Source organism: Mandrillus leucophaeus, unplaced genomic scaffold, assembly GCF_000951045.1.
Source record: "Mandrillus leucophaeus isolate KB7577 unplaced genomic scaffold, Mleu.le_1.0 Scaffold329, whole genome shotgun sequence".
NCBI lineage: Eukaryota > Metazoa > Chordata > Mammalia > Primates > Cercopithecidae > Mandrillus > Mandrillus leucophaeus.
The window spans coordinates 3,337,620-3,362,253 of NW_012103465.1; the positions used below are offsets into that span (position 1 = coordinate 3,337,620).

Consider the following 24,634-nt stretch of genomic DNA (forward strand, 5'->3'; position numbering starts at 1 on the left):
TTTTTAAAACCTTAAAAGACTTTCATTTGTGTTTGTTGATCTTTACTACTTAACACAGTGGGTTAAAAATACAAATTTCAGTCAGATAGTTGAGAGGGGTTTTTTGGGGGTTCTAGATAATTATAAATGGATTTTGTTATCTTAGCTAATTTCTCTAATTGGATGTTCCAAATTTAGATTCTAAATTGATCATTTTAAGCCAATAGTACATAATGACTTATCTGACAGTGAAGACAGTGATAATTGGGCAGTAGTACAAGAGTATGGCACAAAATTCTTACAGAGTCTTACATCTGGTATTCTGGGAAATTTTATCCTTTGGAATCAGAAGTGAAGATGGAAAAAAAATGTATTCATATGGTGAATGTATTTTTCAATCAATCTATTTGTCTGTCTATGTCAGAATACTAGAAAGTAGGGTTATATTGCTTCTTCCTTTCTTGAATACAGTCCTTCTGGTGGAATCAAAGACCACAGAAACTTTGCTTGAGAAATTCCATGATTTGAGCAGAGCCCACCTGTATCAATTCCATATACCTAGAATATTTTGGTGTAATTTAGCCATGCCTCAGCTATAAACGCTTGTTCGTCCTTGGTTTTTTTTATCATCTGCAAGTGAGAATTTCCAAGGCTATTAAATCAGTAGAACATCTCTGAATGATGTAACATTACCTTATGAAGAAATACCAAAAAGTATCATGGGACAATTTTAGGATAAACTATATTTAAAAAAAAAAGATTTGGCCAGGCGCAGTGGCTCATGCCTGTAATTCCAACCCTTTGGGAGACTGATTGCTTTATCACTTAAGCCCAAGAGGTCAAAGCATAGTGAGCTGCAATTGTGCCATTGCACTCCAGCCTGGGTGACAGAGTGTCACCCTGTCTCAAAAAAAAATTTTTTTTTTTTGAAGGTAAAACTAATGAAAAATGGTATGCCAGTTGAGACACTACGGTTTAATGGAAAGATTAATTGATTCAGAACTCACTGTACAGGATTCTAATTCTGTCTCTGCTGCTAACAAATTGTGTGGCTTCGGGCAGATTACTTAATCATGTGTCTCCATGTTGTCATCGTTGAAGATGAGATATTGAACTAGATGACCTTGAAGGTCCCTTCTGGCTCTTAAGCTTATGCAGTCATGTGCACTTACACATCCACCCTCTCCAAAATACAGAAAATAGACCTGATTATTCAAATGATTTGAACTTTAAAGCTATTTACATATAAAAGATTGGTTTACTTGTGAATTATTTAACCCTACTCTGTTCTTATCATTTAAAAGTTCTTCAGGAGAGAATACCATGGGTACCACCTGAATGCATTGAAAATCCTAAAAATTTAAATTTGGCAACAGACAAATGGAGTTTTGGTACCACTTTGTGGGAAATCTGCAGTGGAGGAGATAAACCTCTAAGTGCCCTGGATTCTCAAAGAGTAAGTTTATATATAGACTAAGTTAGAATTACTCTATCTCTGAACTTTCATATGACTTTCACATGATTTGTATTTTTTAGCCCATCTAATTTTTAAAAGAAGGTTGGTGTGGCATTACACAAGTTATTCTCTTTGTGGTTCTTTAATTATAGAAGCTGCAATTTTATGAAGATAGGCACCAGCTTCCTGCACCAAAGTGGGCAGAATTAGCAAACCTTATAAATAATTGTATGGATTATGAACCCGATTTCAGGCCTTCTTTCAGAGCCGTCATACGAGATCTTAACAGTTTGTTTACTCCAGGTATGTATTTATGGAGTGATCTTATTGATTTTCCAGCTTTCTATCTTTATTGTATTTAATGAATCATTACTAATTTTTAATTCCTTTAAAACATTTTCTTGATGTCATTTAGGCCCTCTTAATTTCTTATGTTCATATGGCTTTTCATGCTTTATACATATTCTAATCTCCTTGAGTGAGAATTATTTCCTTTTTTAAAAAAAGACCTTTTCTCTTTCAGTAACCTAATTTTAGTTTTCCATTTAATGAGTTGTAAATTATAGTGTTGTTTTTTTTCCTGCTTAAATTGACTTTAAAAAAATCAATTCTTTTTAACATTTCTCATATTTTATAATTGATTGATTTTCTAAACATGAGCTGTATTTGTTTTGGTTTGTTCTCTCGTTTTTCAAAATACTGAGCTGAAATGCATGTGTTTGACCTATAGGTGCTTTCTACCCTAGTACTACTCACCTTTCTCACAACAAATGTCAGTATATTACCTTACTTTATGAATATGAAAACTACTTATTTTGGAAAACAAATATTTATCCTTTGCAAAGTCTCTCTTGAAAGCCTTTCAGATTATGAGTAATGATTAAAGGCTCCCATTAATATAATCTAAATTATTTGAGTTTCCCTGTATCATTTAGTATTTGTAACTCATGATTATTTTGGCCAACTTGAATGTGTATCAGTTTAGTCCAGAGAATTTTATTTGCTAACTTAAGGTGGTAATATTCTTTATTTCTCCAGATTATGAACTATTAACAGAAAATGACATGTTACCAAATATGAGGATAGGTGCCCTAGGGTTTTCTGGTGCCTTTGAAGACAGGGATCCTACACAGTTTGAAGAGAGACATTTGAAATTTCTACAGCAACTCGGCAAGGTAAATTGTCAGAAGTTTTTCAAATAGAGTATAATCCTTTCATTTAGGAAAAACTTAGAGTGTTTCTAAAGTTCACTTTCTACAACATTTTAAAGAGTGCCTGTAGAAAAAAAAAGGTTTGGTTGTCAGATGTTGGAGAAATGCTGTGTTAAATAAACAGCTATCTTTACTGAATGAAGGGGGCCAGCCCCTCCACACCTGTGAGTAATTCTCATCAGGTGGGATGAGAGACTGAGAAAAGAAATAAGAGACAAATTATACAGAAAGAAAAGTGGGCCGGGGGGACCAGCACTCAGCATATGGAGGACCCGCACCGGCAGCGGTCTCTGAGTTTCCTCAGTATTTATTAATTACTATTTTACTATTTTCACTATCTCAGCAAGAGCAATGTGGCAGGAGAGCAGGGTGATAGTGGGGAGAAGGTCAGCAAGAAAACGTGAGCAAAGGAATCTGTGTCACAAGTAAGTTCAAGGGAAGGTACTATGCCTGGATGTGCACGTAGGCCAGATTTATGCTTCTGTCCACCCAGACATCTCAGTGGAATAAAGAATAATAAAGCAGTATTGCTGCCAACATGTCTCGCCTCCCGCCACAGGGTGGTTTTTCTCCTATCTCAGAATTGAACAAATGTACAATCGGGTTTTATACATTCAGTTCCCAGGGGCAGGCAGGAGACAGTGGCCTTCCCCTGTCTAACTGCAAGAGGCCTTCCTCTTTTACTAATCCTCCTCAGCACAGACCCTTCAGGGGTGTGAGGCTGGGGAATGGTCAGGTCTTTCCCATCCCATGAGGCCATATTTCAGACTGTCACATGGGGAGAAACCTTGGACAATACCCGGCTTTCCAGGGCAGAGGTCCCTGCGGCTTTCCGCAGTGCATTGTGCCCCTGGTTTATCGAGACTGGAGAATAGCGATGACTTTTACCAAGCATGCTGCCTGTAAACATTTTGTTAACAAGGCACATCCTGCACAGCCCTAGCCTTAAACCTTGATTCCATACAACACATGTTTTTGTGAGCTTAAGATTGGGGCAAAGTTACAGATTAACAGCATCTCAGGGCAAAGCAATTGTTCAGGGTACAGGTCAAAATGGAGTTTCTTATGTCTTCCTTTTCTACATAGACAGTAACACTCTGATCTCTCTTTTCCCTACAACTGAAGAACTTTTCAGAGGCTTTAACATGTAATGTGCATGGAACATCTTCAAGAGGATGATGAATTAGGCAGTATTACTCAAATTGACTTGACCAAGAGACTGTTTCTTGGTAGCAGGAGTTCATTGTAAGTGATTCAGTGAAATAGAGAAAGGAATACATAAGCTTTTCTACCTGCCTTTCTGCCTTTAGTCATCTCAGGGAGAATTAATCTTATTGCTTAGGGTCTAGGATTTTGACTGTGCCCTATTCACTAGCAGAGGCTCTGTCTATTAAAAGGTCATACAGTCATGTATAACCTACATATTTTAAGTAAGAAACCAGGGAATGCTCAGTTCTTAGTAGGTCCAACCATAGCGGTAAGCTCTCTCTTTTTCACATAAGCTTGCTAGGATAAGGTTCTCACTAGTAAGTACCATATTAATGTTGTCTGTTATTATCAGCTATTCCTAAATTCATATTTTCCTGACATATCGCCAGATGTCATTGATTTTCCTCTTTTCTGGGAACTTACAGCATTTATTGTTTCTTCTATACAACTTAATCACATAGTCTTTTGTTGTTTATTAGATCTTGGTTTTTGTTTGCGTGCCTTTTTTTTCCTTGACTTAAAAAAAGTTCCTTTAGATCCCAACAGATTACTAGGCACACAATTTTGTCATATATTGTCAAAACAATGGAATACATACTGGTATTTAAGAAGTAGACATAACAAAGAATACATCAAAAGATCACTAATTTAGATTAACAAAAGGGAAACAGCAGACTAAATTATAAAGTTATCTTTTCAAGTAATTTTTTCTAGTTATGAAAGTGATATAGATACTGCTTTTAGAGAAATTGGAAGATATTACGATGAAGATACATTCCATTTGTTGTAGTCTCTGAACAACTACACAATTTCTTTCAATAGTGAAACCATTCTATATATACAATTCTATACTTGCTATTTTTCATATATCAAGATTTTCCCATTAATATTCTTTTGAGACATAATTTTAAAAGTGAATACACCATAATTTATTTACAACATTCCCCATTATTGTAATTTTGAGTTAATTTTCTTTTGCTTTTTAACATTTTTCTGTGAGCTTAAAATTCTTTTAAACATAAGTAAATTTCTAAGGAAGGCATTTTCAAAATATATGTACAATGAAATATATTTCTTAGTAATTTAGTTTGTAGGAAATGAAAGGAAAATGGTATAATCATTAGTCAGTCATAGATATTTTAATGTGGATATTTCCTATCTGCATTTAACATCATAATTTTACTTTCATCTTTTGTTTGTTTGAAGTAATTGATGTGTTCCATGGTTTGTCTAGCTATTTGTATTGCCTTATTGAAGCCATTCCTACAAAAATGATTGCATGTCACCTTTTCATTTTATAAAAATTAGCTACTGTATCCCTTTAAGTTATCCTGTTCAATTAGTGGTATGGTGAAAATATTCCAAAGAGGGATGTATATTTAAAATTATTTTCATATTTTTTAAGCCAAGAGAAATAATGGTATATATTTTTTATTTTTAAAAAAATATTTTCATACTGTTTGTAAAAGGAGCCAAGAAACTATTGTGAAATCTTTTCTTTTGCTACTTGAAATCTGGATTGTTTTTGCTTTCTTCCTTTATCCTCATGCTTATATTCTATTTTTTAAAATTTTAACATGGATTATTTATTTGTGTAATAGCCTTACATGTGGATGTTAACAGTGTAAACAGTACCACATATAACCATCAAGATACCTCAATTAGAATTTATAGGACTAGAATGACAGATTCAGATGGTTTAATTACATTTTAAAAGTTTTCTGAAAAAACTTTTGCAATAAAAAAATAAATTGCCCATCAATAAGTTTGATATCTGTTAAAATGATTTTTGGTTATCTGCAGATGAAGCAAACAAAGTGTATTCTCCAGATTTTTTAGGCACAGTCTGGTGAGATAGCTGCCAGAAAGAACAGAAAGAGTTGTCATTTATCTCTTGTGAGGACAATTTCTGAAAGTTGAATGAGGGTATCTCTTTCTGGGGATGGTCAAAGTTTACTGATCTCTCTTACTGCTTCACGGCAGTACTGCTGGGTGAGGTAGGTTGTTTGTTGCACACCATCACTCTGCAATACATACTGTGGAGCTCTGTCTGTATCTCCCGGCAAACTGAACCATCTCATGATCATAGCATTCATTTCTGGGAACTGCTGACAGGCAAACCCGACAGGACCAGTGGCTAACCCGAGATTCAGATCAGCTGATGTTGGTTTACCCATGTTAGAACATGAGGTGAAGTCCAGTACATCATCTATTAGCTGAAAAGCTATTCCTACATTTTCTTCGGTACTGATAGGAGATCTCATGCGCCACTGGGTCCGGGCATCCTAGAACAGAGACTGCTTTACAACTGTTGGCTATCAGGCTTGCAGTCGTCTTGAAGGTCTTTTCAAGGTAGTGTGCAAATCTTTCATTCTCATTTTCTTTTGACCCAAGCTGAAGAAATTCACCACACACCAAATCTTCAATAACTTGGGTTAAAATAGATATAACAGTTGTATTTCCAATTTGTGCCAGAGCTATAGATACTACAGAAAGAATTAAATCTCCAGCAAGAACAGCCTTCTTTTCACCTCAGATCTTACTGTGTGTTTTTCTCTTCGAGAACTTGCATCATCAATAATGTCATCGTGAACCAGACTAGCAGTGTGGATCATTTCTGCAATTAAGGCTGTGGCGCACTGGCTAGCTAGCATATGTCAGAAGTTATTATGATGACTATTACATGCTTGGGCCATTAGCACCATAATAATTGGTCGAAAGGCTTTTCCTTTTACATCAGAGTAGTACTCAGACATTTCCTTAAGTTCTGTTGTTGATACGGGCAGTTCCTTTTTTTTTTTTGAGAGGGAGTCTCGGTCTGTCGCCCAGGCTGGAGTGCACTGGTCAGATCTCAGCTCACTGCAAGCTCCGCCTCCTGGGTTCACGTCATTCTCCTGCCTCAGCCTCCTGAGTAGCTGGGACTACAGGCACCGGCCACCACGCCCGGCTAATTTTTTGTATTTTTAGTAGGGACGGGGTTTCACCGTGTTAGCCAGGATGGTCTCGATCTCCTGACCTCGTGATCCTCCCGCCTTGGCCTCCCAAAGTGCTGGAATTACAGACGTGAGCCACGGCGCCCGGCCCTGTGAGCAGTTCCTTTCTAATGTCCTCGTACAGACCTTTCAAGTCTCCCCAACCGAGTTTGAAAGGATCGGTATTTCTCACCACTGTGTGTTTTAGTGTACGGGGTTGTGTGATGAAACCGTGATATACTATATACATTTGGACAGGCCGGTGTTAAATGCGTCACAAGATTAAAATAGGACAAGTCAAGTCCCTTCCGCCTATGAGCCTGCACTAGGCATCGGCAGCGGCGGCCCCGCCAGGCTCGGGGAGCCGGGCCCGGGTCTCCGCGCCGCTGGCCCCAGGAACAGCCCCGCGCTGCCACGCCACCAGCGCCAGGCCATGGTCTGAAAGTCGTGGCAAGAGGGCGGCTCCACCTCTGGCCTGCGATCCTCCTCCTGGGACCTGGAGCCTGAAACTTCTTATGTTCTTTATATCCTTTACCTTCTCACTTCACTCCCAGCTGTTTTGACATCCTCTTTATTCCTTTTTCCTCCATGGTGCAGATCTGGGATTCAGAAATCAGGATCTTAGTGTGACTACTTTGAAATTATCAGCATCACTCTTAATCTTCTCTGAATATGATTTTTATTTTCCTCTCTTCCCATCATTAGCTAACATCTTGACCCACATTCCTTGAATACTTTCAGTACTCATTGTTTTCTGGTCACCTTACTTCCTGCCGTTATTTTGGATGCCCTTCCAATACTTAAAAAAAAAGATTCCTTGGCTTCTCTACCCCAAACTTGTGATTACATTAAATGAGTTCATTTTGAATTCCATAATCCCCTGTAATAACCTTACTTAGGAAATTTCCTATCCTGAAATCTCCCTGTCTGACTATAACTTTATAGCCTTTGGCTTTTTTCAACATAAATGCCTTATTTTTGATATCTTTGGTATTGCTAGTGTCTTTCACACTTTCTTCTTATTGGAACGTAAATTGGTGACCCTTTCTAGAGAGCTTCTCATAGAGCAGTTTGTATCAAGGGCTTTTAAATGTTCCTATCTTTTAAACTACTTTCACTGGTATCTACAATTATATTACCCCCCCTTCCCTTGATTATCTGCTTCACTTTTCCTAGTACGGGAACAATACAACTTAGCATTTTTAAAATTGTGCTTCCATCCCTCAAACACTGTAAGAAAAAAATAAAATATAAATCTTGATTGTTTTCATTGAAAACTGATTTCCAACATTGGTTAGGCACTTAAGACTCTTACTGGTTGTATTAGTCTGTTCTCATGCTGCTAATAAAGACGTACCCGAGACTGGGTAATTTATAAAGGAAAGAGGTTTAATTGACTCACAGTTACCCATGGCTGGGGAGGCCTCAGGAAACTTACAATCATGGCAGAAGGCACCTCTTCACAGGGCAGCAGGAGAGAGAATGAGTGCCAGCAGGGGAAGTGCCAGATGCTTACAAAACCATCAAATCTCATGAGAACTCACTCACTATCACCAGAACAGCATGGAGGAAACCACCCCCATGATTCAGTTGCCTGCTACCGGGTCCCTCCAATGACATGTGGGGATTATGGGGTTTACAATTCAAAATGAGATATTGGTGAGGACAGTGCCAAACCATATCACTGGTAGTTCTTTTACTCTCCCTTATTTGATTTCTTTTCTGGTCCTATCTCAAACTCTTCTGGTTTTCTATCTTAAATCTTTCTTTTCACTGAATTTTTCTTCATCTCCTTCTTCCATAAGAAAAATAGAGGCATTCCAAGTTAAAAGTGAGACTGATTTTTGCCTATCAAAGTGATAAAGATTTAGAAAAAGTATAATGACCATCGTTGGCAGAGATGTGATGAAATACACATTTTCCCACTGCTTATTGGAACATCAAATGGTAACCCCTGCCAGAGAGCTTCTAATGCAGTGTGTATCAAGGCCCTTTGAAATGTTCTTATCTTTTGAACAGCTATTTAAGTATCCTTAATAGAGATGTACACAAATATTTATTTATAAGAATATTATTGCAATGACATGACTGTATTTAAAAAATTTTCTTAGTGTACATTTATGTTTACAATGTTAAAAATTAGTGCATTCATGTGACAATATACAATACTTAAAAATCATTAATTTCAAGGAATATATAGTGGCACTGGAAAATAAATTTTATGAACACATTGTTAGGTAGAGGGAAAGAAGATAAAACTTATTTCCTACTTTTGTTTTCTAAAATATGTTTTGGAATAATTTCTCACAACAGCCTCATGAGATAGACATTTTATTATTCTCTACTTTAAGGAAGAAAAGCCTCATTTTAGGGAGATGTGAATTATCTATGGTCACAGAGAGAGCAAGTTGTGGATCAATATTCTAGTTCCAATCTGACTTGAGAGTCCTGGGTCTATCCACCTTGTTGTGTGGCCTTCTAAACTGTGTAATTATAGATTTAACTCTGAGCCTACGTGGTCTAGGTTTTTTTAAAAATTGACTTCAAGTATATAAGTGAAAATACAGTCACTTAGAATCTTGTAACTCAAGAACTACATTGTTTTATCCTGTAAGAATGCAATAATATCCAAAATACACTAATTTGATTAATATCAAAAACCTATAATTTATTTAAATGTTATAGCAACTTACCAATTCTATGTAGTTAATGAGTCTTAGGTAAAAGAGTGGATTTCTTTAAAGACCTCTTCAAAAAAAAAAAAAAATGTAGAGTCATCCCATAGGCTAAAAGTTTCTTACTTCTTAATTTGTTTCGGCTGCTATAACAAAATACCATAGACTGGGTAGCTTACACATCAGACATTTATTTCTCTCAATTCTAGGGCCTGGAAAGTCTGAGTTCAAAGTTCTGGCAGGGGTTGGTTTCTGGTGAGGTTTCTTCTTGGCTTGCACATGGCCGTCTTCTTGCTGTGTCCTCACATGGGAGAGATTGCTGTAATGTCTCTTCCTCTTATAAGGGCACTAGCCTTGTCACATGAGGGTTCCACCCTTATAACCTAATTTAACTTTTATCACCTCCTCACAAGGCGCTATCTCCAAATACAGTCATAATGGGGTTAAGGCTTATTATATACATTTTGGGTGGGGGTCACAGACATTTAAAGCCCGTAACAGACACATTCCATCCAGATCACTGACAGTGATATCAAAAGGTATTTTGTAAAAAAGGAAAATTCTTCCTGGAAGTTAGTGACAAGAGTTTAGGAATTCCTCAGCATGTCCCTTGGCTTATCTTGATAATTAATGCTTATCATTTATTTAAATGCTTTTTTGAAGTAATTTATATTTCAGCCTGTAATTCCTTTTGAAGAAATTAAATTTATAGGTTTACTATGCACCTGTTGAGATAGTATTTCCTTTTCTTGTTCTAAGAGTTCCTTAATATAAGCTTAAAGATATGTCTGCTAATTCCAGCTACTAGAATTTTCTATATAATTTATTTGTAATTTGCCTTGAAAACTTGATATTTCCATCCTAATGTGATGTGTCATTTAGGGTAATTTTGGGAGTGTGGAGATGTGCCGGTATGACCCTCTACAGGACAACACTGGGGAGGTGGTGGCTGTAAAAAAGCTTCAGCATAGTACTGAAGAGCACCTGAGAGACTTTGAAAGGGAAATTGAAATCCTGAAATCCCTACAGCATGACAACATTGTAAAGTACAAGGGAGTGTGCTACAGTGCTGGTAAGCTGCCCATTGAAACCTATTTGAAATTCAAGATATGTCTTTGGCATCCTGTGTAATAGAAACGTACGGTGTCTAATGATCTGGACTTATGCCAATGCCCAGAGGGACAGGCATTCTATAATGACTGGAGATTGTGTTTGGTGATCATAAACTATAACTATAGGAAGTATTTGGCTAGTTGTTTAAACATTCTTTTCACCTCTTGCTTAAGTTTACCAAGAGAGCATCATTTTTAGAGAAATGGTTTTTGCTTACATTTTCTATAAAAATATTTTTGAATTTTATGTTTTTTGTTTGATATAAATGAGAAAGGAAGTTTTCTCAACAGTTTATTTTGGTTTGCCTAAAGAGTTATAGAAAACTGAAACGCAAGTAGTTTCAAAGCTTTTATTCAAAATTTATTTTCGTTATTTATTCAAGTTTTTGATTCAAAAAGATTATGTTCTTAACAACTATATCACCTTTAATGTATAATAAAGTTTTGTCATCTTAGATTTTATATATGTTTTAAGTCATTTATGTATGATAGTTTTCTAATATTTAATCAGTATAATATGGCTGAGTAAAATATTGTTTCTACCTTTATGTTAAAAGGTCGGCGTAATCTAAAATTAATTATGGAATATTTACCATATGGAAGTTTACGAGACTATCTTCAAAAACATAAAGAACGGATAGATCACAAAAAACTTCTGCAGTACACATCTCAGATATGCAAGGTACCTAATATCCTGATTATTTGCTGTAGATGAAGCAACCATATTGAAGTAAATGTTAGGAAATCATCTAGACTTTTTCATAGATAATAAAGGGAATATATAGGGTTAAGACCATTTAAATTGTTTATGTTTATAAAACTAGCTGAAAGAAACATGTTTTATCCATAGGGTATGGAATATCTTGGTACAAAAAGGTATATCCACAGGGATCTGGCAACAAGAAATATATTGGTGGAGAATGAGAACAGAGTTAAAATTGGAGATTTTGGGTTAACCAAAGTCTTGCCACAAGACAAAGAATACTATAAAGTAAAAGAACCTGGTGAAAGTCCCATATTCTGGTGAGTATATTTCAGTATGATAAATGAAATTTTACAGCACAGACTTCAAACTTTATTGTTGTTATTTAATAGTTTGCCATTTCTGTATTTACAGTAACAGTGAACATTTAGGTCTTTTAAGTCTTACATTTAACCTTTTTGTTTTAGGTCTTATAGTCATGGTTATAGTCCACATGGGAATAATGGCATGTGCTTTATTTTTATTAAGTATTTTCTTGTTTATAGGGATTGTAGGTTTTTCTTCAAAACCGTCTCCTATTTATGGAGGCTTAGGGCTAATTATTAGTGGTGCTGTGGGTTGTGGTATTGTGTTGAATTTTGGTGGGGCTTTCATGGGGTTAATAGTCTTTTTGATTTACTTGGGTGGTATAATGGTTGTTTTTGGTTATACTCTGGTGATAGCTATTGAGGAGTATCCTGAAACATGAAGGTCAAGTACTGATATTTGAGAGGCTTTATTATTAGGATTATTAATAGAGTTGATGTTGGTTTGGTGAATAGTTGAATATGATGGGGTGGTGATCACAGTTGATTTTAATAGTGTAGGGAGTTGATTAATTTTTGAGGGGGAGGGGTTGATTCATGAGGATTTTGTAGGTGCGGCTGCCTTGTATAGTTATGGGTGTTGGTTAGTGGTGGTTGCTGGTTGATCATTGTTAGTATTTTTGTTGCAATTGAAATTACTCAGGGTAATAGATTAGATAATTAATAGTAGAGGTTAGGCCTTTTTGGGCAGATACAGTAACAGAGGCTGAAGTTTGGGTTTGTGAAATGGTTTTTGGTATAGACTTTTCTAGTCAAACTGGGTCTAGAAGTGAAGCTAGATTTTGGCTTCTGAAGGTTGAATGGTGAATTGTAGCTGAATAAAAACCTAGTATATTGGAGAAGTTAAATGTCTATAATGGGTACTTTAAGGTTGTTAGTTATGAAATTAAGCTCCATTGCTAGTAAGAGACCTAGGGTGGTTACACCTAGGGCTGTGAGCTTTAGGTGGAGTGGTATATCTGTTTGGGGGATGAAGTAGGAATAATACTGTTAGTGATGAGGAATCTGGCGAAGATACTGCCGATTGCTAGGTGCTTAATTGAGTTAATTAGGTGCTCTAATAGGATAACCTTGTTTTACAACTCTGATTGTTATTAATGATAATAATCCCCTAAGGTTATAAAGTAAGCACAAGTAAATACATAAAAACGTTAGGTCAAGGTGTAGCTCCTGAGGTGGCAAGAAATGGGCTACATTTTCTACCCCAGAAAATTTCATGACAACCTTTATGAAATCTAAGAGCTCAAGGAGGATTTAGCAGTAAACCAAGAGTAGAGTGCTTGGTTGAATAAGGCCATGAAGCACGCACACACCACCCGTCACCCTCCTCAAATATCATTCTAGAAATATTTAAATTCTCTACGCATGAATAGAGGAGATAAGTCATAATATGGTAAGTGTACTGGAAAGTGCACTTGGACAAACCAAAGTCTTGTCTAACCTAAAGCATCCAGCTTACACCTGGAAGATTTCATCACAACCTGATCACTTTGAGCCAACCCTAGCCCCACTAAAAATATTATTAAACCATCCTAAACCATTAACCTTAGACAAAAGTATAGGCAATAGAAATTCTTATCTTGGCACAATAGATACAGTACCGTAAGGGAAAGATGAAAGAACTGAGCCAAGCATTAAAAAGCAAAGGCAAGCCCTTATACCTTCTGCATAAAGTATTAAGTAGAAATAACTTTACACAGAGAACCATAGCCAAGTCCCCCGAAACTAAACGAGCTACACAAGAATGGCTGAAAGAGCATACTCACCTATGTGGCAAAATAGTGGGAAGATTCATGAGTAGCAGTGCTAAGCCTACCCAGCCTGGTGATAGCTGGTTGTCCAGATAGAATCTTAGTTCAACTTTAAATTTACCCACAGAATTACTTAATCTCCCTGTAAGTTTAACTGTTAATCTAAAGAGGGACAGCTCTTTAGATCCTAGGAATCAACCTTCCTACAGAGAGTACAAAATAATATCTCCATAGTTGGCCCAAAAGCAGCCAACAATTAAGAAAGCGTTCAAACTCAACATCCATTATTTAATAGAAGCAATAATGTTAATATAAATAACATGAAAATATTCTCCACTGCATAAGCTTACATCAGACCGGAATAACCCACTGACAGTTAACAGCCAAATATTTTACAATAAGCACCCTATTATTTATACTGTTAATCCCACACAGGCATGCTCTAAGGAAAGATTACAATAAGTAAAAGGAACTCAGCAAATCTAACCCTGCCTGTTTACCAAAAACATCACCTCTAGCATTATCAGTATTAGAGGCACTGCTTGCCCAGTGACATATGTTTAACGGTACCTTGACCATGCAAAGGTAGCATAATCACTTGTTCCCTAAATAGGGACTTACCAAATGGCCACATGAGGGTTCAGCTATCTCTTACTTTTAATCAGTGAAATTGACCTATTGGTGAAGAGGCAGTTACAAGCAAATAAGACGAGAAGACCCCATGGAGCTTTAATTAATTAATGCAAATAAAAACTCAAAAAGCCTACAGGCCTTAACCTACTATCTCTGCATTAAAAATTTTGGTTGGGGTGACCTCATAGCATATTCAACCTCCGAACAACCTAAACTAAGACCGCACTAGTTCAAGCGAGTTAATACACATTGACCTAATAATTTGATCAACAGCACAAGTTACCCTAGGGATAACAGTGCAATCCTATTCTATCGTATCGATAATAGGATGTCCTGATCCAACATCGAGGTCGTAAACCCTAATGGTGTAGCCACTATTAAAGGTTTGTTTATTCAACGATTGAAGTCCTACATGATCTATTTCAGACCAGAGTAATCCAGGTCGGTTTCTATCTATTTAACATTTCTCCTAGTATGAAAGGACAAGAGAAACAGGGCCAACTTCATAAAGCACCCTCCCCCCATAAATGATGCTATCTCAATCTAGGAAATCACCACATACCCCACCCAAGAACAGGGTTTCTTAAGATGGCAAAGCCTGGCAATAGCATAAAACGTAAAACTTTACAATCAGAGGCTCAACTCCTCTTCTTAACAATATGCCTATAATTAACCTTCTCCTATTTATTATTCCCACTCTAATCGCTATAGCATTCCCCTCACTTACTGAGTGAAAAATCTTAGGCTATATACAGTTATGCAAAGGACTTAATACTGTAGGCCCCTATGGACTGCTTCAACCATTTGCTGACCCAGTAAAACTTTTCAGTGAACCCTTACGACCCTCAACGTTTTCTATTACGCTTTATATCATTGCCCTAACCCTGGCCCTTTCTATCGCCCTCCTCTTCTGGACTCCCCTACCTATACCCGATCCCCTAATTAATTTTAATATAGGCCTCCTATTTATTCTAGCCACATCATGCCTAGCCGTCTATTCCATTCTATGATCAGGATGAGCATCCAATTCAAATTACATACTAATTGGTACATTACAATGTGGCCCAGACAATTTCATATGAAGTCACCCTAGCCATTATCCTGCTATCAGTACTACTACTAAGTGGCTCATTCAACTTATATGCACTCATCACAACACAAGAATTACTCTGACTGCTCCTACCATCATGACCCTTAGCCATAATATGATTTATTTCCACACAAGCAAAAACTAACCGAACCCCTTTTGATTTGACAGAGAGAGAATTAGAATTAGTTTCAGGCTTCAGTGTTGAATATGCTGCAAGTTCATTTGCCCTCTTCTTTATAGCAGAATATATGAATATTATCGTAATAAATGCCCTACTACATTTTTCTAGGAGCATTACACACTATGTATTCACCAGAACTAGATACCATAAATTTCATTACCAAGACCCTCCTTTTAATTGCCCAGTTTTTATGAATCCGAACAGCATACCTCCAATTCCGCTACAACCAACTTGTATACCTTTTATGAAAAAATTTCCAGCCACTTACATTAGCATTCTGCATATGATATGTCTCAATGCCTGTCCTAATTTCCAGCATTCCACCCCAAGCATAGGAAATAAGTCTGACAAAAGAATTACTTTGATAGAGTAAACAATAGAGGTTAAAATCCTCTTATTTCTAGAACTATAGGAATTGAACCCATCCCTGAGACTCCAAAATTCTCCGTGCTATGTATTAAACCACATCCTAAAGTAAGTTCAGCTAAATAAGCTATTGGGCCCATACCCCTGAAAATGTTGGTTATACCCTTCCCATACTAATTAATCCATTAGCTCAACTTATTATCTCCCTTACTGTTTTCACAGGAACCCTTATCACAATGCTAATGATTTCTTACCTGAACAGGCCTAGGAATAAATATACTAGTTCTTACCCCAATCTTGATTAAAAAAATAAATCTCCCCTCTACAGAAGCAGCCACCAAATATTTTCTTACACCAAATATTTTCTTACACAAGCAACTGCATCTATAATTCTCATTATAGGTATCCATTTCAATAACCTGTCCTCCGGGCAATGGACAATAATAAACACTTAATCAGTTTTCATCCTTAATAATAACAGCCCTAGTAATAAAACTAGGAAAAGCCCTCTTTCACTTCTGAGTCCCAGAAGTAACCCAAGGAACTTCTCTAATGTCTGGCACACTTCTCCTCACGTGACAAAAACTAGCCCCTATCTTGATTATATTTCAAATTTTCCCATCAATAAACACAACCAGTCTCCTATCTATTACAATACTATCCATTATAGTAAGTGGTTGAGGAGGAGTTAATCAAACACAATTCTGCAAAATCTTGGCCTACTCCTCAAGTACTCATATAGGTTGAATGACCCCAGTACTAACTTATAATCCAAACATTACCATTATAAATCTGATTTATTTACCTTATTTTAACAATTACCACATTTCTAGCACTTAGCCTAAGTATAAGCACTACAACCCTGTCACTGTCTCACACTTGAAACAAATTAACATGATTAACACCTATAGTTTCACTAATTCTGCTATCCCTAGGAGGTTTACCTCCATTAACAGGATTTCTGCCTAAATAAGTCATCATTCAAGAATTTTCAAAAAACAATAGTCTTATTACGCCAACCATTATAGCTATCATGACACGACTCAACCTGTACTTTTATATATGCCTAATTTACTCCATCTCAGTGACAGTATTCCCCACATCCAGTAATATGAAAATAAAATGACAATTCAAAAACACAAAACCCATATTACTCCTCCCTCCACTTATTTCTTCTACCTTCCTCTTACCCATCTCTCCACTGATTCTAGTTATAACTTAGAAGTTTAGGTTAAATAAGACCAGGGACCTTCAAAGCCCTTAGTAAGTGAATTATACTTAATTTCTGTAACAAACCCAAGGATTGCAAAACTCTATTCTGCATCAGTTGAACGCAAATCAACCACTTTAATTAAGCTAAGCCCTTGCTAGATTGGTGGAATTCAAACCTACAAAAATTTAGTTAACAGCTAAATACCCTAATCAGCTAGCTTCAATCTACTTCTCCCTCCAAGTAGGAGGAGGGTGGTAGGCGGGAGAAGCCCCGGCAGGATTGAAGCTGCTCCTTTGAATTTGCAATCCAACATAAAAAATTATCTCAAGGCTGGTAAGAAGAGGTCTTGACCTCTGTCTTTAGATTTACAGTCTAATGCTTACTCAGCCATTTTACCCTTTTTTCCACTTATGTTCATCAATTGTTGATTGTTTTCAACCAGCCACAAAGATACCGGAACACTATACCTGCTATTCGGTGCATGAGCAGGGATAGTAGGTACCACCTTAAGCCTTCTAATTTAAGCAGAATTAGGTCAGCCAGGAACTCTGCTAGGAGATGCCAGATCTATAATGTTATTGTTACTGCCCATGCATTCATCATAATCTTCTTTATGGTCATACCAATTATAATTGGGGGTTTGGGCAACTGACTAGTCCCTCTGATAATTGGTACCCCCGATATGGCATTTCCACAGATAAATAATATGAGCTTCTGACTTCTCCCCCACTCTTTCCTACTCCTGTTGCATCCTCAATAGTAGAGGCCGACACTGGAACCAGCTGAACAGTTTATCCCCCTTTAGCAGGAAACCTAACACATGCAAGATCCTTTGTGGATCTTACCATCTTCTCACTTCACTTGGCAAGTATTCTATTTTAGGAGCCATTAACTTTATTACTACAATTATTAACATAAAGCCCCAGCCATATCCCAATATCAAACACCCCTTTTCGTCCGACCAGTCCTCATTACAGCAGTACTTCTACTCCTTTCTCTCCCAGTCCTAGCCGCTGGCATTACCATACTATTAACTGACCGTAACCTCAACACTACTTTTTGACCCTGCTGGTGGGGGTGATCCTATCGTGTATCAACATTTATTCTGATTCTTTAGTCACCCTGAAGTTTGTATCCTTATTCTATCAGTATTTGGGATGATCTCCCATATCGTGATGTATTGCTCTGGATAAAAGGAGCCATTTGGGTATATGGGCATAGTATGAGCCATAATATCTATTGGCTTCTTAGGGTTTATCGTATGAGCACACCATATATTTACAGTAGGATCAGACGTAGACACATGAGCATACTTCACCTCTGCTACCATAATTATTGCTATCCCTACTGGTGTCAAGGTCTTTAGCTGATTAGCTACACGGCACAGCGGTAGCATCAAATGATCTCCTGCAATGTTCTGAACCCTAGGATTCATCTTCCTTTTCACAGTAGGAGGTCTCACCGGCATTGTACTAGCTAATTCATCACTAGATATTATTTTACACGATACACATTATGTTGTAGCTCATTTCCACTACATCCTATCAACAGGAGCAGTGTTCGCCATCATAGGAGGCTTTAACCACTGGTTCCCCCTATTCTCAGGTTATACGCTTAATCAGACCTACACTAAAATTCAGTTCACCATTATATTCATAGGTGTTAATTTAACCTTTTTCCCACAGCACCTCCTTGGCCTATCCAGTATGCCTCAACGTTATTCCCATCATCCTGATGCGTACACTGCATGAAATATTATCTCATTCTTAGGCTCATTTATCTCATTAACAGCAGTTATGCTAACAATTTTTATAATCTGAGAAGCCTTTGTTTCTAAAAGAAAAACTATAACAACTGAACAACCATCTACTAATTTAGAGTGACTTTACGGCTGTCCACCATCTTACCACACATTCGAAGAGCCAACCTACATTAAATCTTTAAATGAAAAAGGAAGGAATTGAACCTCCAGAAACTGGTTTCAAGCCAATCAATAACCTCTATGACTTCCTCGATAAGCTATTAGTAAACTCATTACATAACTTTGTCAAAGTTAAGTTATAGGCTAAATCCTATATGTCTTAATGGCTCATCCAGTTCAATTAGGCCTTCAAGATGCTACATCCTCTATCATAAAAGAACCACTCACTTTCCATGACCACGTTCTTATAATTATTTTCCTAATTAGTTCCCTGGTTCTATACATTATTTCCCTAATACAACAAAATTAACTCATATTAGCACCACAGATGCCCAAGAAATTGAGACCGTTGGAACTATTTTACCTGCCATTGTCTTAATTTTAAGCCCTTCCATCCCTACGTATTCTATATAAAACAGATGAAGTTAACAATCCTTCTCTTACCGTCAAAGCCATTGGTCATCAATGATATTGAAGCTATGAATATATAGACTGTGAAGAATTAAGCTTCAATTCTTTTTATTTCTTTTTTTGAGATGGAGTCTTGCTCTGTCACCCAGGCTGGAGTGCAGTGGCGTGATTTCGGTTCACTGCAAGCTCTGCCTCCCGGGTTCACACCATTCTCCTGCCTCAGCCTTCTGAGTAGCTGGGACTACAGGCACCCACCACCACGCCTGGCTAATTTTTTTGTATTTTTAGTAGAGACGGGATTTCACTGTGTTAGCCAGGATGGTCTCCATCTCCTGACCTCGTGATCCGACTGCTTCGGCCTCCCAAAGTGCTGGGATTACAGGCATGAGCCACGGCACCTGGCCTAAGCTTCAGTTCTTATATAACCCCAACACCAGACTTAAAGCCAGGAGAACTTCAAGGAGTTGAAGTTGATAACCGAACAATTCTCCCAGCAGAAATACCCATCCATACGTTAATCCTGTCTGAAGACATCCTGCACTCATATCCCATTAGGCCTCAAAACAGATGCAATCCCCAGATGCTTAAATCAAACTACCTTAACCACTACATGACCAGGTCTTTACTACAGACAGTGCTCAGAAATTTGTGAATCTAACCAGTTTTATATTAATGTCGTAGAACTAATCCCCTTAAAATATTTCAAAACCTGATCCACATCCACATTGTAATATCACTGTAAAGCTATTCAATATTAACCTTTTAAGTTAAAGATTAGAGAGGGTCTACACCTCTCTGCAGTGAATGCCTCAACTAGATACTTCCACATGATCCATTATTATCCTGTCAATAATCATAACTTTATTCTCCATTATTTAGTTAAAATTAAATTACACTTATATTATCCCTACACCAAAAATAATCAAAACAAAAACACAAGGCTCCCTGAGAATTAAAATGAACAAAATCTATTCACCTCTTTTGCTACCCCTACAATTCTAGGCCTACTCGCAGTAGTATTAATCATTCTATTTCCCACTATTTCCAACCTCCAGTCATCAAATTAGTAACCGATTATTTTATATTCAACAATAATTAATCCAACCTGCACTAAAACAGATTAATAATTACCTATAACATTAAAGGACGAACCTGATCCCTTATAATAATATCCCTAATTATCTTCACTGCCTCAACGAACCTCCTTGGGCTTCTACCCCATTCATTTACACCAAGTATCCAATTATCAATAAACCTAGGTTTAGCAATCCCCTTGTGAGCAGGCGCAGTAATTACAGGCTTCCGCTTTAAAATGAAAACCTCCTTGGCTCACTTTTTACCACAAGGCACACCTATGCCACTTATCACTATATTAGTAATCATTGAAACCATTAGCCTATTTATTCAACCAATAGCATTAGCTGTGCGATTAATAGCCAACATTACAGCTGGTCATCTAGCAACACATTTAATTGCAGGAGCCACACTAGTACTATTAACTAGTAGTTTTCTCACAGCTTCAGTTGCTTTCATTATTCTAATCCTACTGACTATTCTCGAATTTGCCGTAGACCTTATTTAGGCTTATGTCTTCACACTACTAGTAAGCCTTTATCTATATGACAACACATAATGACCTACCAAACACATGCTTGCCACATGGTCAAACCCAGCCCCTGACTACTAACAGAAGCTCTCTCAGCTCTACTAACAACATCTGGCCTGGCCATGTGATTTCATTTTAATTCTACTACTCTTTTAACCCTAGGCTTATTAATCAACACACTAACTGTATACCAATGATGATGTAATATTATCCGAGAAAGTAAATTTCAAGGCCACCATATAACAGTTGTCCAAAAAGGCCTCCAATATGGAATAATTCTATTTATTATCTCAGAAGTTTCTTCTTTGCTGGTTTCTTCTGGGCATTCTATCACTCTGGTCTAGCCCTAATGCCAGAATTAGGAGGACAGTGACCCCCAACAGGCATTTTTCCCCTCAACCCCTTAGAAGTACCCCTCTTGAATACATCTGTATTATTTGCATCAGGAGTTTCAGTTACTTGGGCTCATCACAGCCTGATAGAAGGTAATCGAAAGCAAATAATTCTAGCACTATCCATCAAAATTACCTTAGGTATTTACTTCACCCTCCTACTCTACAAATCTCAGAATACTTTGAGGCCGCTTTTACTATCTCTGATGGGATCTACGGCTCAACAATCTTTTTAGCCACAGGCTTTCATGGATTTCATGTTATTACTGGATCAACATTTCTCACTATCTGCTTCCTCCACCAATTAAAATATCACTTTACGAGATGGCCGAGGAAGAGCTCCGGTCTGCAGCTCCCAGCATGATCGATACAGAAGACGGTGATTTCTGCATTTCCAACTGAGGTACCTGGTTCATCTCATTGGGACTGGTTGGACAGTGGGTGCAGCCCACGGAGGGCGAGCTGAAGCAGGGCAGGACATCACCTCATCCGGGAAGCACAAGGGGTTGGGGGATTTCCCTTTCCTAGCCAAGAGAAGCCATGACAGACTGTACCTGGAAAATCGGGACACTCTTGCCCAAATACTGTGCTTTTCCAATGGTCTTAGCAAACGGCACACCAGGAGATTATATCCCATGCCTGGCTTGGCAGGTCCTATGCCCATGGAGCCTTGCTCACTGCTAGTGCAGCAGTCTGAGATTGACCCTCGAGGCAGCAGCCTGGCAGGGGGAGGGGCATCTGCCATTGCTGAGGCTTGAGTAGGTAATCAAAGTGGCCAGGGAAGCTCGAACTGGGTGGAGCCCACCACAGCTCTGCAAGGCCTGCTGTCTTTGTAGACCCCACCTCTGGGGACAGGGCATAGCTGAAAAAAAGGCAGCAGAAACTTCTGCAGACTTAAATGTCCCTGTCTGACAGCTCTGAAGAGAGCAGTGGTTCTCCCAGCATGGTGTTTGATCTCTGAGAATGGACAGAGTGCCTCCTAAAGTGGGTCCCTGATGCTTGTATAGCCTAACTGGGAGACACTTCCAGGTAGGGGCCGACTGACACCTCATACAGGTGGGTGCCTCTCTGGGATGAAGCTTTCAGAGGAAGGATCAGCCAGCAATATTGGCTGTTCTGCAATATTTGCTGTTCTGCAGCCTCCACTGCTGTTACCCAGGCAAACAGCATCTGGAGTGGACCTCCAGCAAACTCCAACAGACCTGCAGCTGAGGGACCTGACTGTTAGAAGGAAAACTAACAGAAAGGAATAGCATCAACATCAACAAAAAGGACATCCACACCAAAACCCCATCTGTAGGTTACCAGCACCAACGACCAAAAGTAGATAAAACCACAAAGATGGGGAAAAACCAGAGCAGAAAAGCTGAAAATTCTAAAAACCAGAGGGCCTTTTGTCCTCCAAAGGATCGCAGCTCCTTGCCAGCAACAGAACAAAGCTGGACAGGGAATGACTTTGACGAGCTGACAAAAGTAGGCTTCAGAAGGTCGGTAATAACAAACTTTTCCAAGCTAAAGGAGGATGTTCAAACCCATCGCAAGGAAGCTAAAAACCTTGAAAAATGATTAGACGAATGGCTAACTAGAATAAACAGTGTAGAGAAGACCTTAAATGACCTGATGGACCTGAAAACCATGGCACGAGAACTACGTGACACATGCACAAACTTCAATAGCTGACTTGATCAAGTGGAAGAAAGGGTATCTGTGATTGAAGATCAAATTAATGAAATAAAGTGAGAGGAGAAGTTTAGAGAAAAAAGAGTATAAAGAAATGAACAAAGCCTACAAGAAATATGGGACTATGTGAAAAGACCAAATCTACATTTGACTGGTGTACCTGAAAGTGATGGGGAGAATGGAACCAAGTTGGAAAACACTGCAGGATATTATCCAGGAGAACTTCCCCAACCTAGCAAGGCAGGCCAATATTCAAATTCAGGAAATACAGAGACCACCACAAAGATACTCCTCGAGAAGAGCAACCCCAAGACATATAATTGTCAGATTCACCAAGGTTGAAATGAAGGAAAAAATGTTAAGGGCAGCCAGTGAGAAAGGTCGGGTTACCCACAAAGGGAAGCCCGTCAGACTAACAGCGGATCTCTCAGCAGAAACTCTACAAGCCAGAAGAGAGGGAGGGCCAATATTCAACATTCTTAAAGAATTTCCAACCATCAGATAGAATTTTCAATAATCAGAATCTCATATCCAGCCAAACTAAGCTTCATAAGTGAAGGAGAAACAAAATCCTTTACAGACAAGCAAATGCTGAGATATTTTGTCACTACCAGGCCTGCCTTACAAGAGCTGCTGAAGGAAGCATTAAACATGGAAAGGACCAACCAGTACCAGCCACTGCAAAAACATGCCGAATTGTAAAGACCATCGATGCTAGGAAGAAACTGCATCAATTAATGGGCAAAATAAACAGATAACATCATAAAGACAGGATCAAATTCACACATAACAATATTAACCTTAAATGTAAATGGACTGACCGCCCAAATTGAAAGACACAGACAGGCAAATTGGATAAAGAGTCAAGACCCACCAGTGTGCTGTATTCAGGAGACACATCTCATGTGCAGAGACACACACAGGCTCAAAATAAAGGGATGGAGGAAGATCTACCAAGCATATGGAAAGCAAAAAAAGCAAAGGTTGCAATCCTAGTCTCTGATAAAACAGACTTTAAACCAACAAAGACCAAAAGAGACAAAGAAGGCCATTACATAATGGTAAAAGGATCAGTTGAGCAAGAAGAGCTAACTATCCTAAATGTATATGCTTCCAATACAGGAGCACCCAGATTCATAAAGCAAGTCCTTAGAGACTTACAAAGAGACTTAGACTCCCATACAATAATAATGGGAGACTTCAACACTCCACTGTCAACATTAGACAGATCAATGAGACAGAAGGTTAACAAGGATATCCAGGACTTGAACTCAGCTCTGCACCAAGTGAACCTAATAGACATCTACAGAACCCTCCACCCCAAATCAACAGAATATACATTCTTCTCAGCACCACATTGCACTTATTCCAAAATCGACCACATAGTTGGAAGTAAAGCACTTCTCACCAAATGTAAAAGAACAGAAATCACAACAAACTGTCCCTCAGACCACAGTGCAATCAAATTAGAACTCAGGACTAAGAAACTCACTCAAAACTGCACAACGTCATGGAAATTGAACAACCTGCTCCTGAATGACTACTGGGTAAATAAGAAATGAAGGCAGATATAAAGATGTTCTTTGAAATCAATGAGAGCAAAGACACAACACACCAGAATCTCTGGGACACATTTAAAGCAGTGTGTAGAGGGAAATTTATAGCACTAAATGCCCACAAAAGAAAGCAGGAAAGATCTAAAATTGAC

The 24,634-nt window shown here is 38.0% G+C and overlaps 1 protein-coding gene and 1 pseudogene across 3 annotated transcripts in view; one reads left to right on the forward strand and one right to left on the reverse strand.

Annotated features, from left to right (window-relative positions):
* Positions 1-24,634, forward strand: part of JAK2 (Janus kinase 2) — a 160,056-nt gene that overhangs the window by 99,295 nt on the left and 36,127 nt on the right. For all 3 annotated transcript variants that reach the window (XM_011988377.1, XM_011988376.1, XM_011988378.1), the window contains 6 exons: positions 1,284-1,435; positions 1,588-1,738; positions 2,474-2,610; positions 10,385-10,574; positions 11,172-11,296; positions 11,465-11,637. In XM_011988377.1, coding sequence (XP_011843767.1) covers positions 1,284-1,435; positions 1,588-1,738; positions 2,474-2,610; positions 10,385-10,574; positions 11,172-11,296; positions 11,465-11,637 — 928 coding nt within the window. The remainder of the gene's footprint in view (positions 1-1,283; positions 1,436-1,587; positions 1,739-2,473; positions 2,611-10,384; positions 10,575-11,171; positions 11,297-11,464; positions 11,638-24,634) is intronic.
* Positions 5,739-7,262, reverse strand: LOC105545453 (annotated as a pseudogene).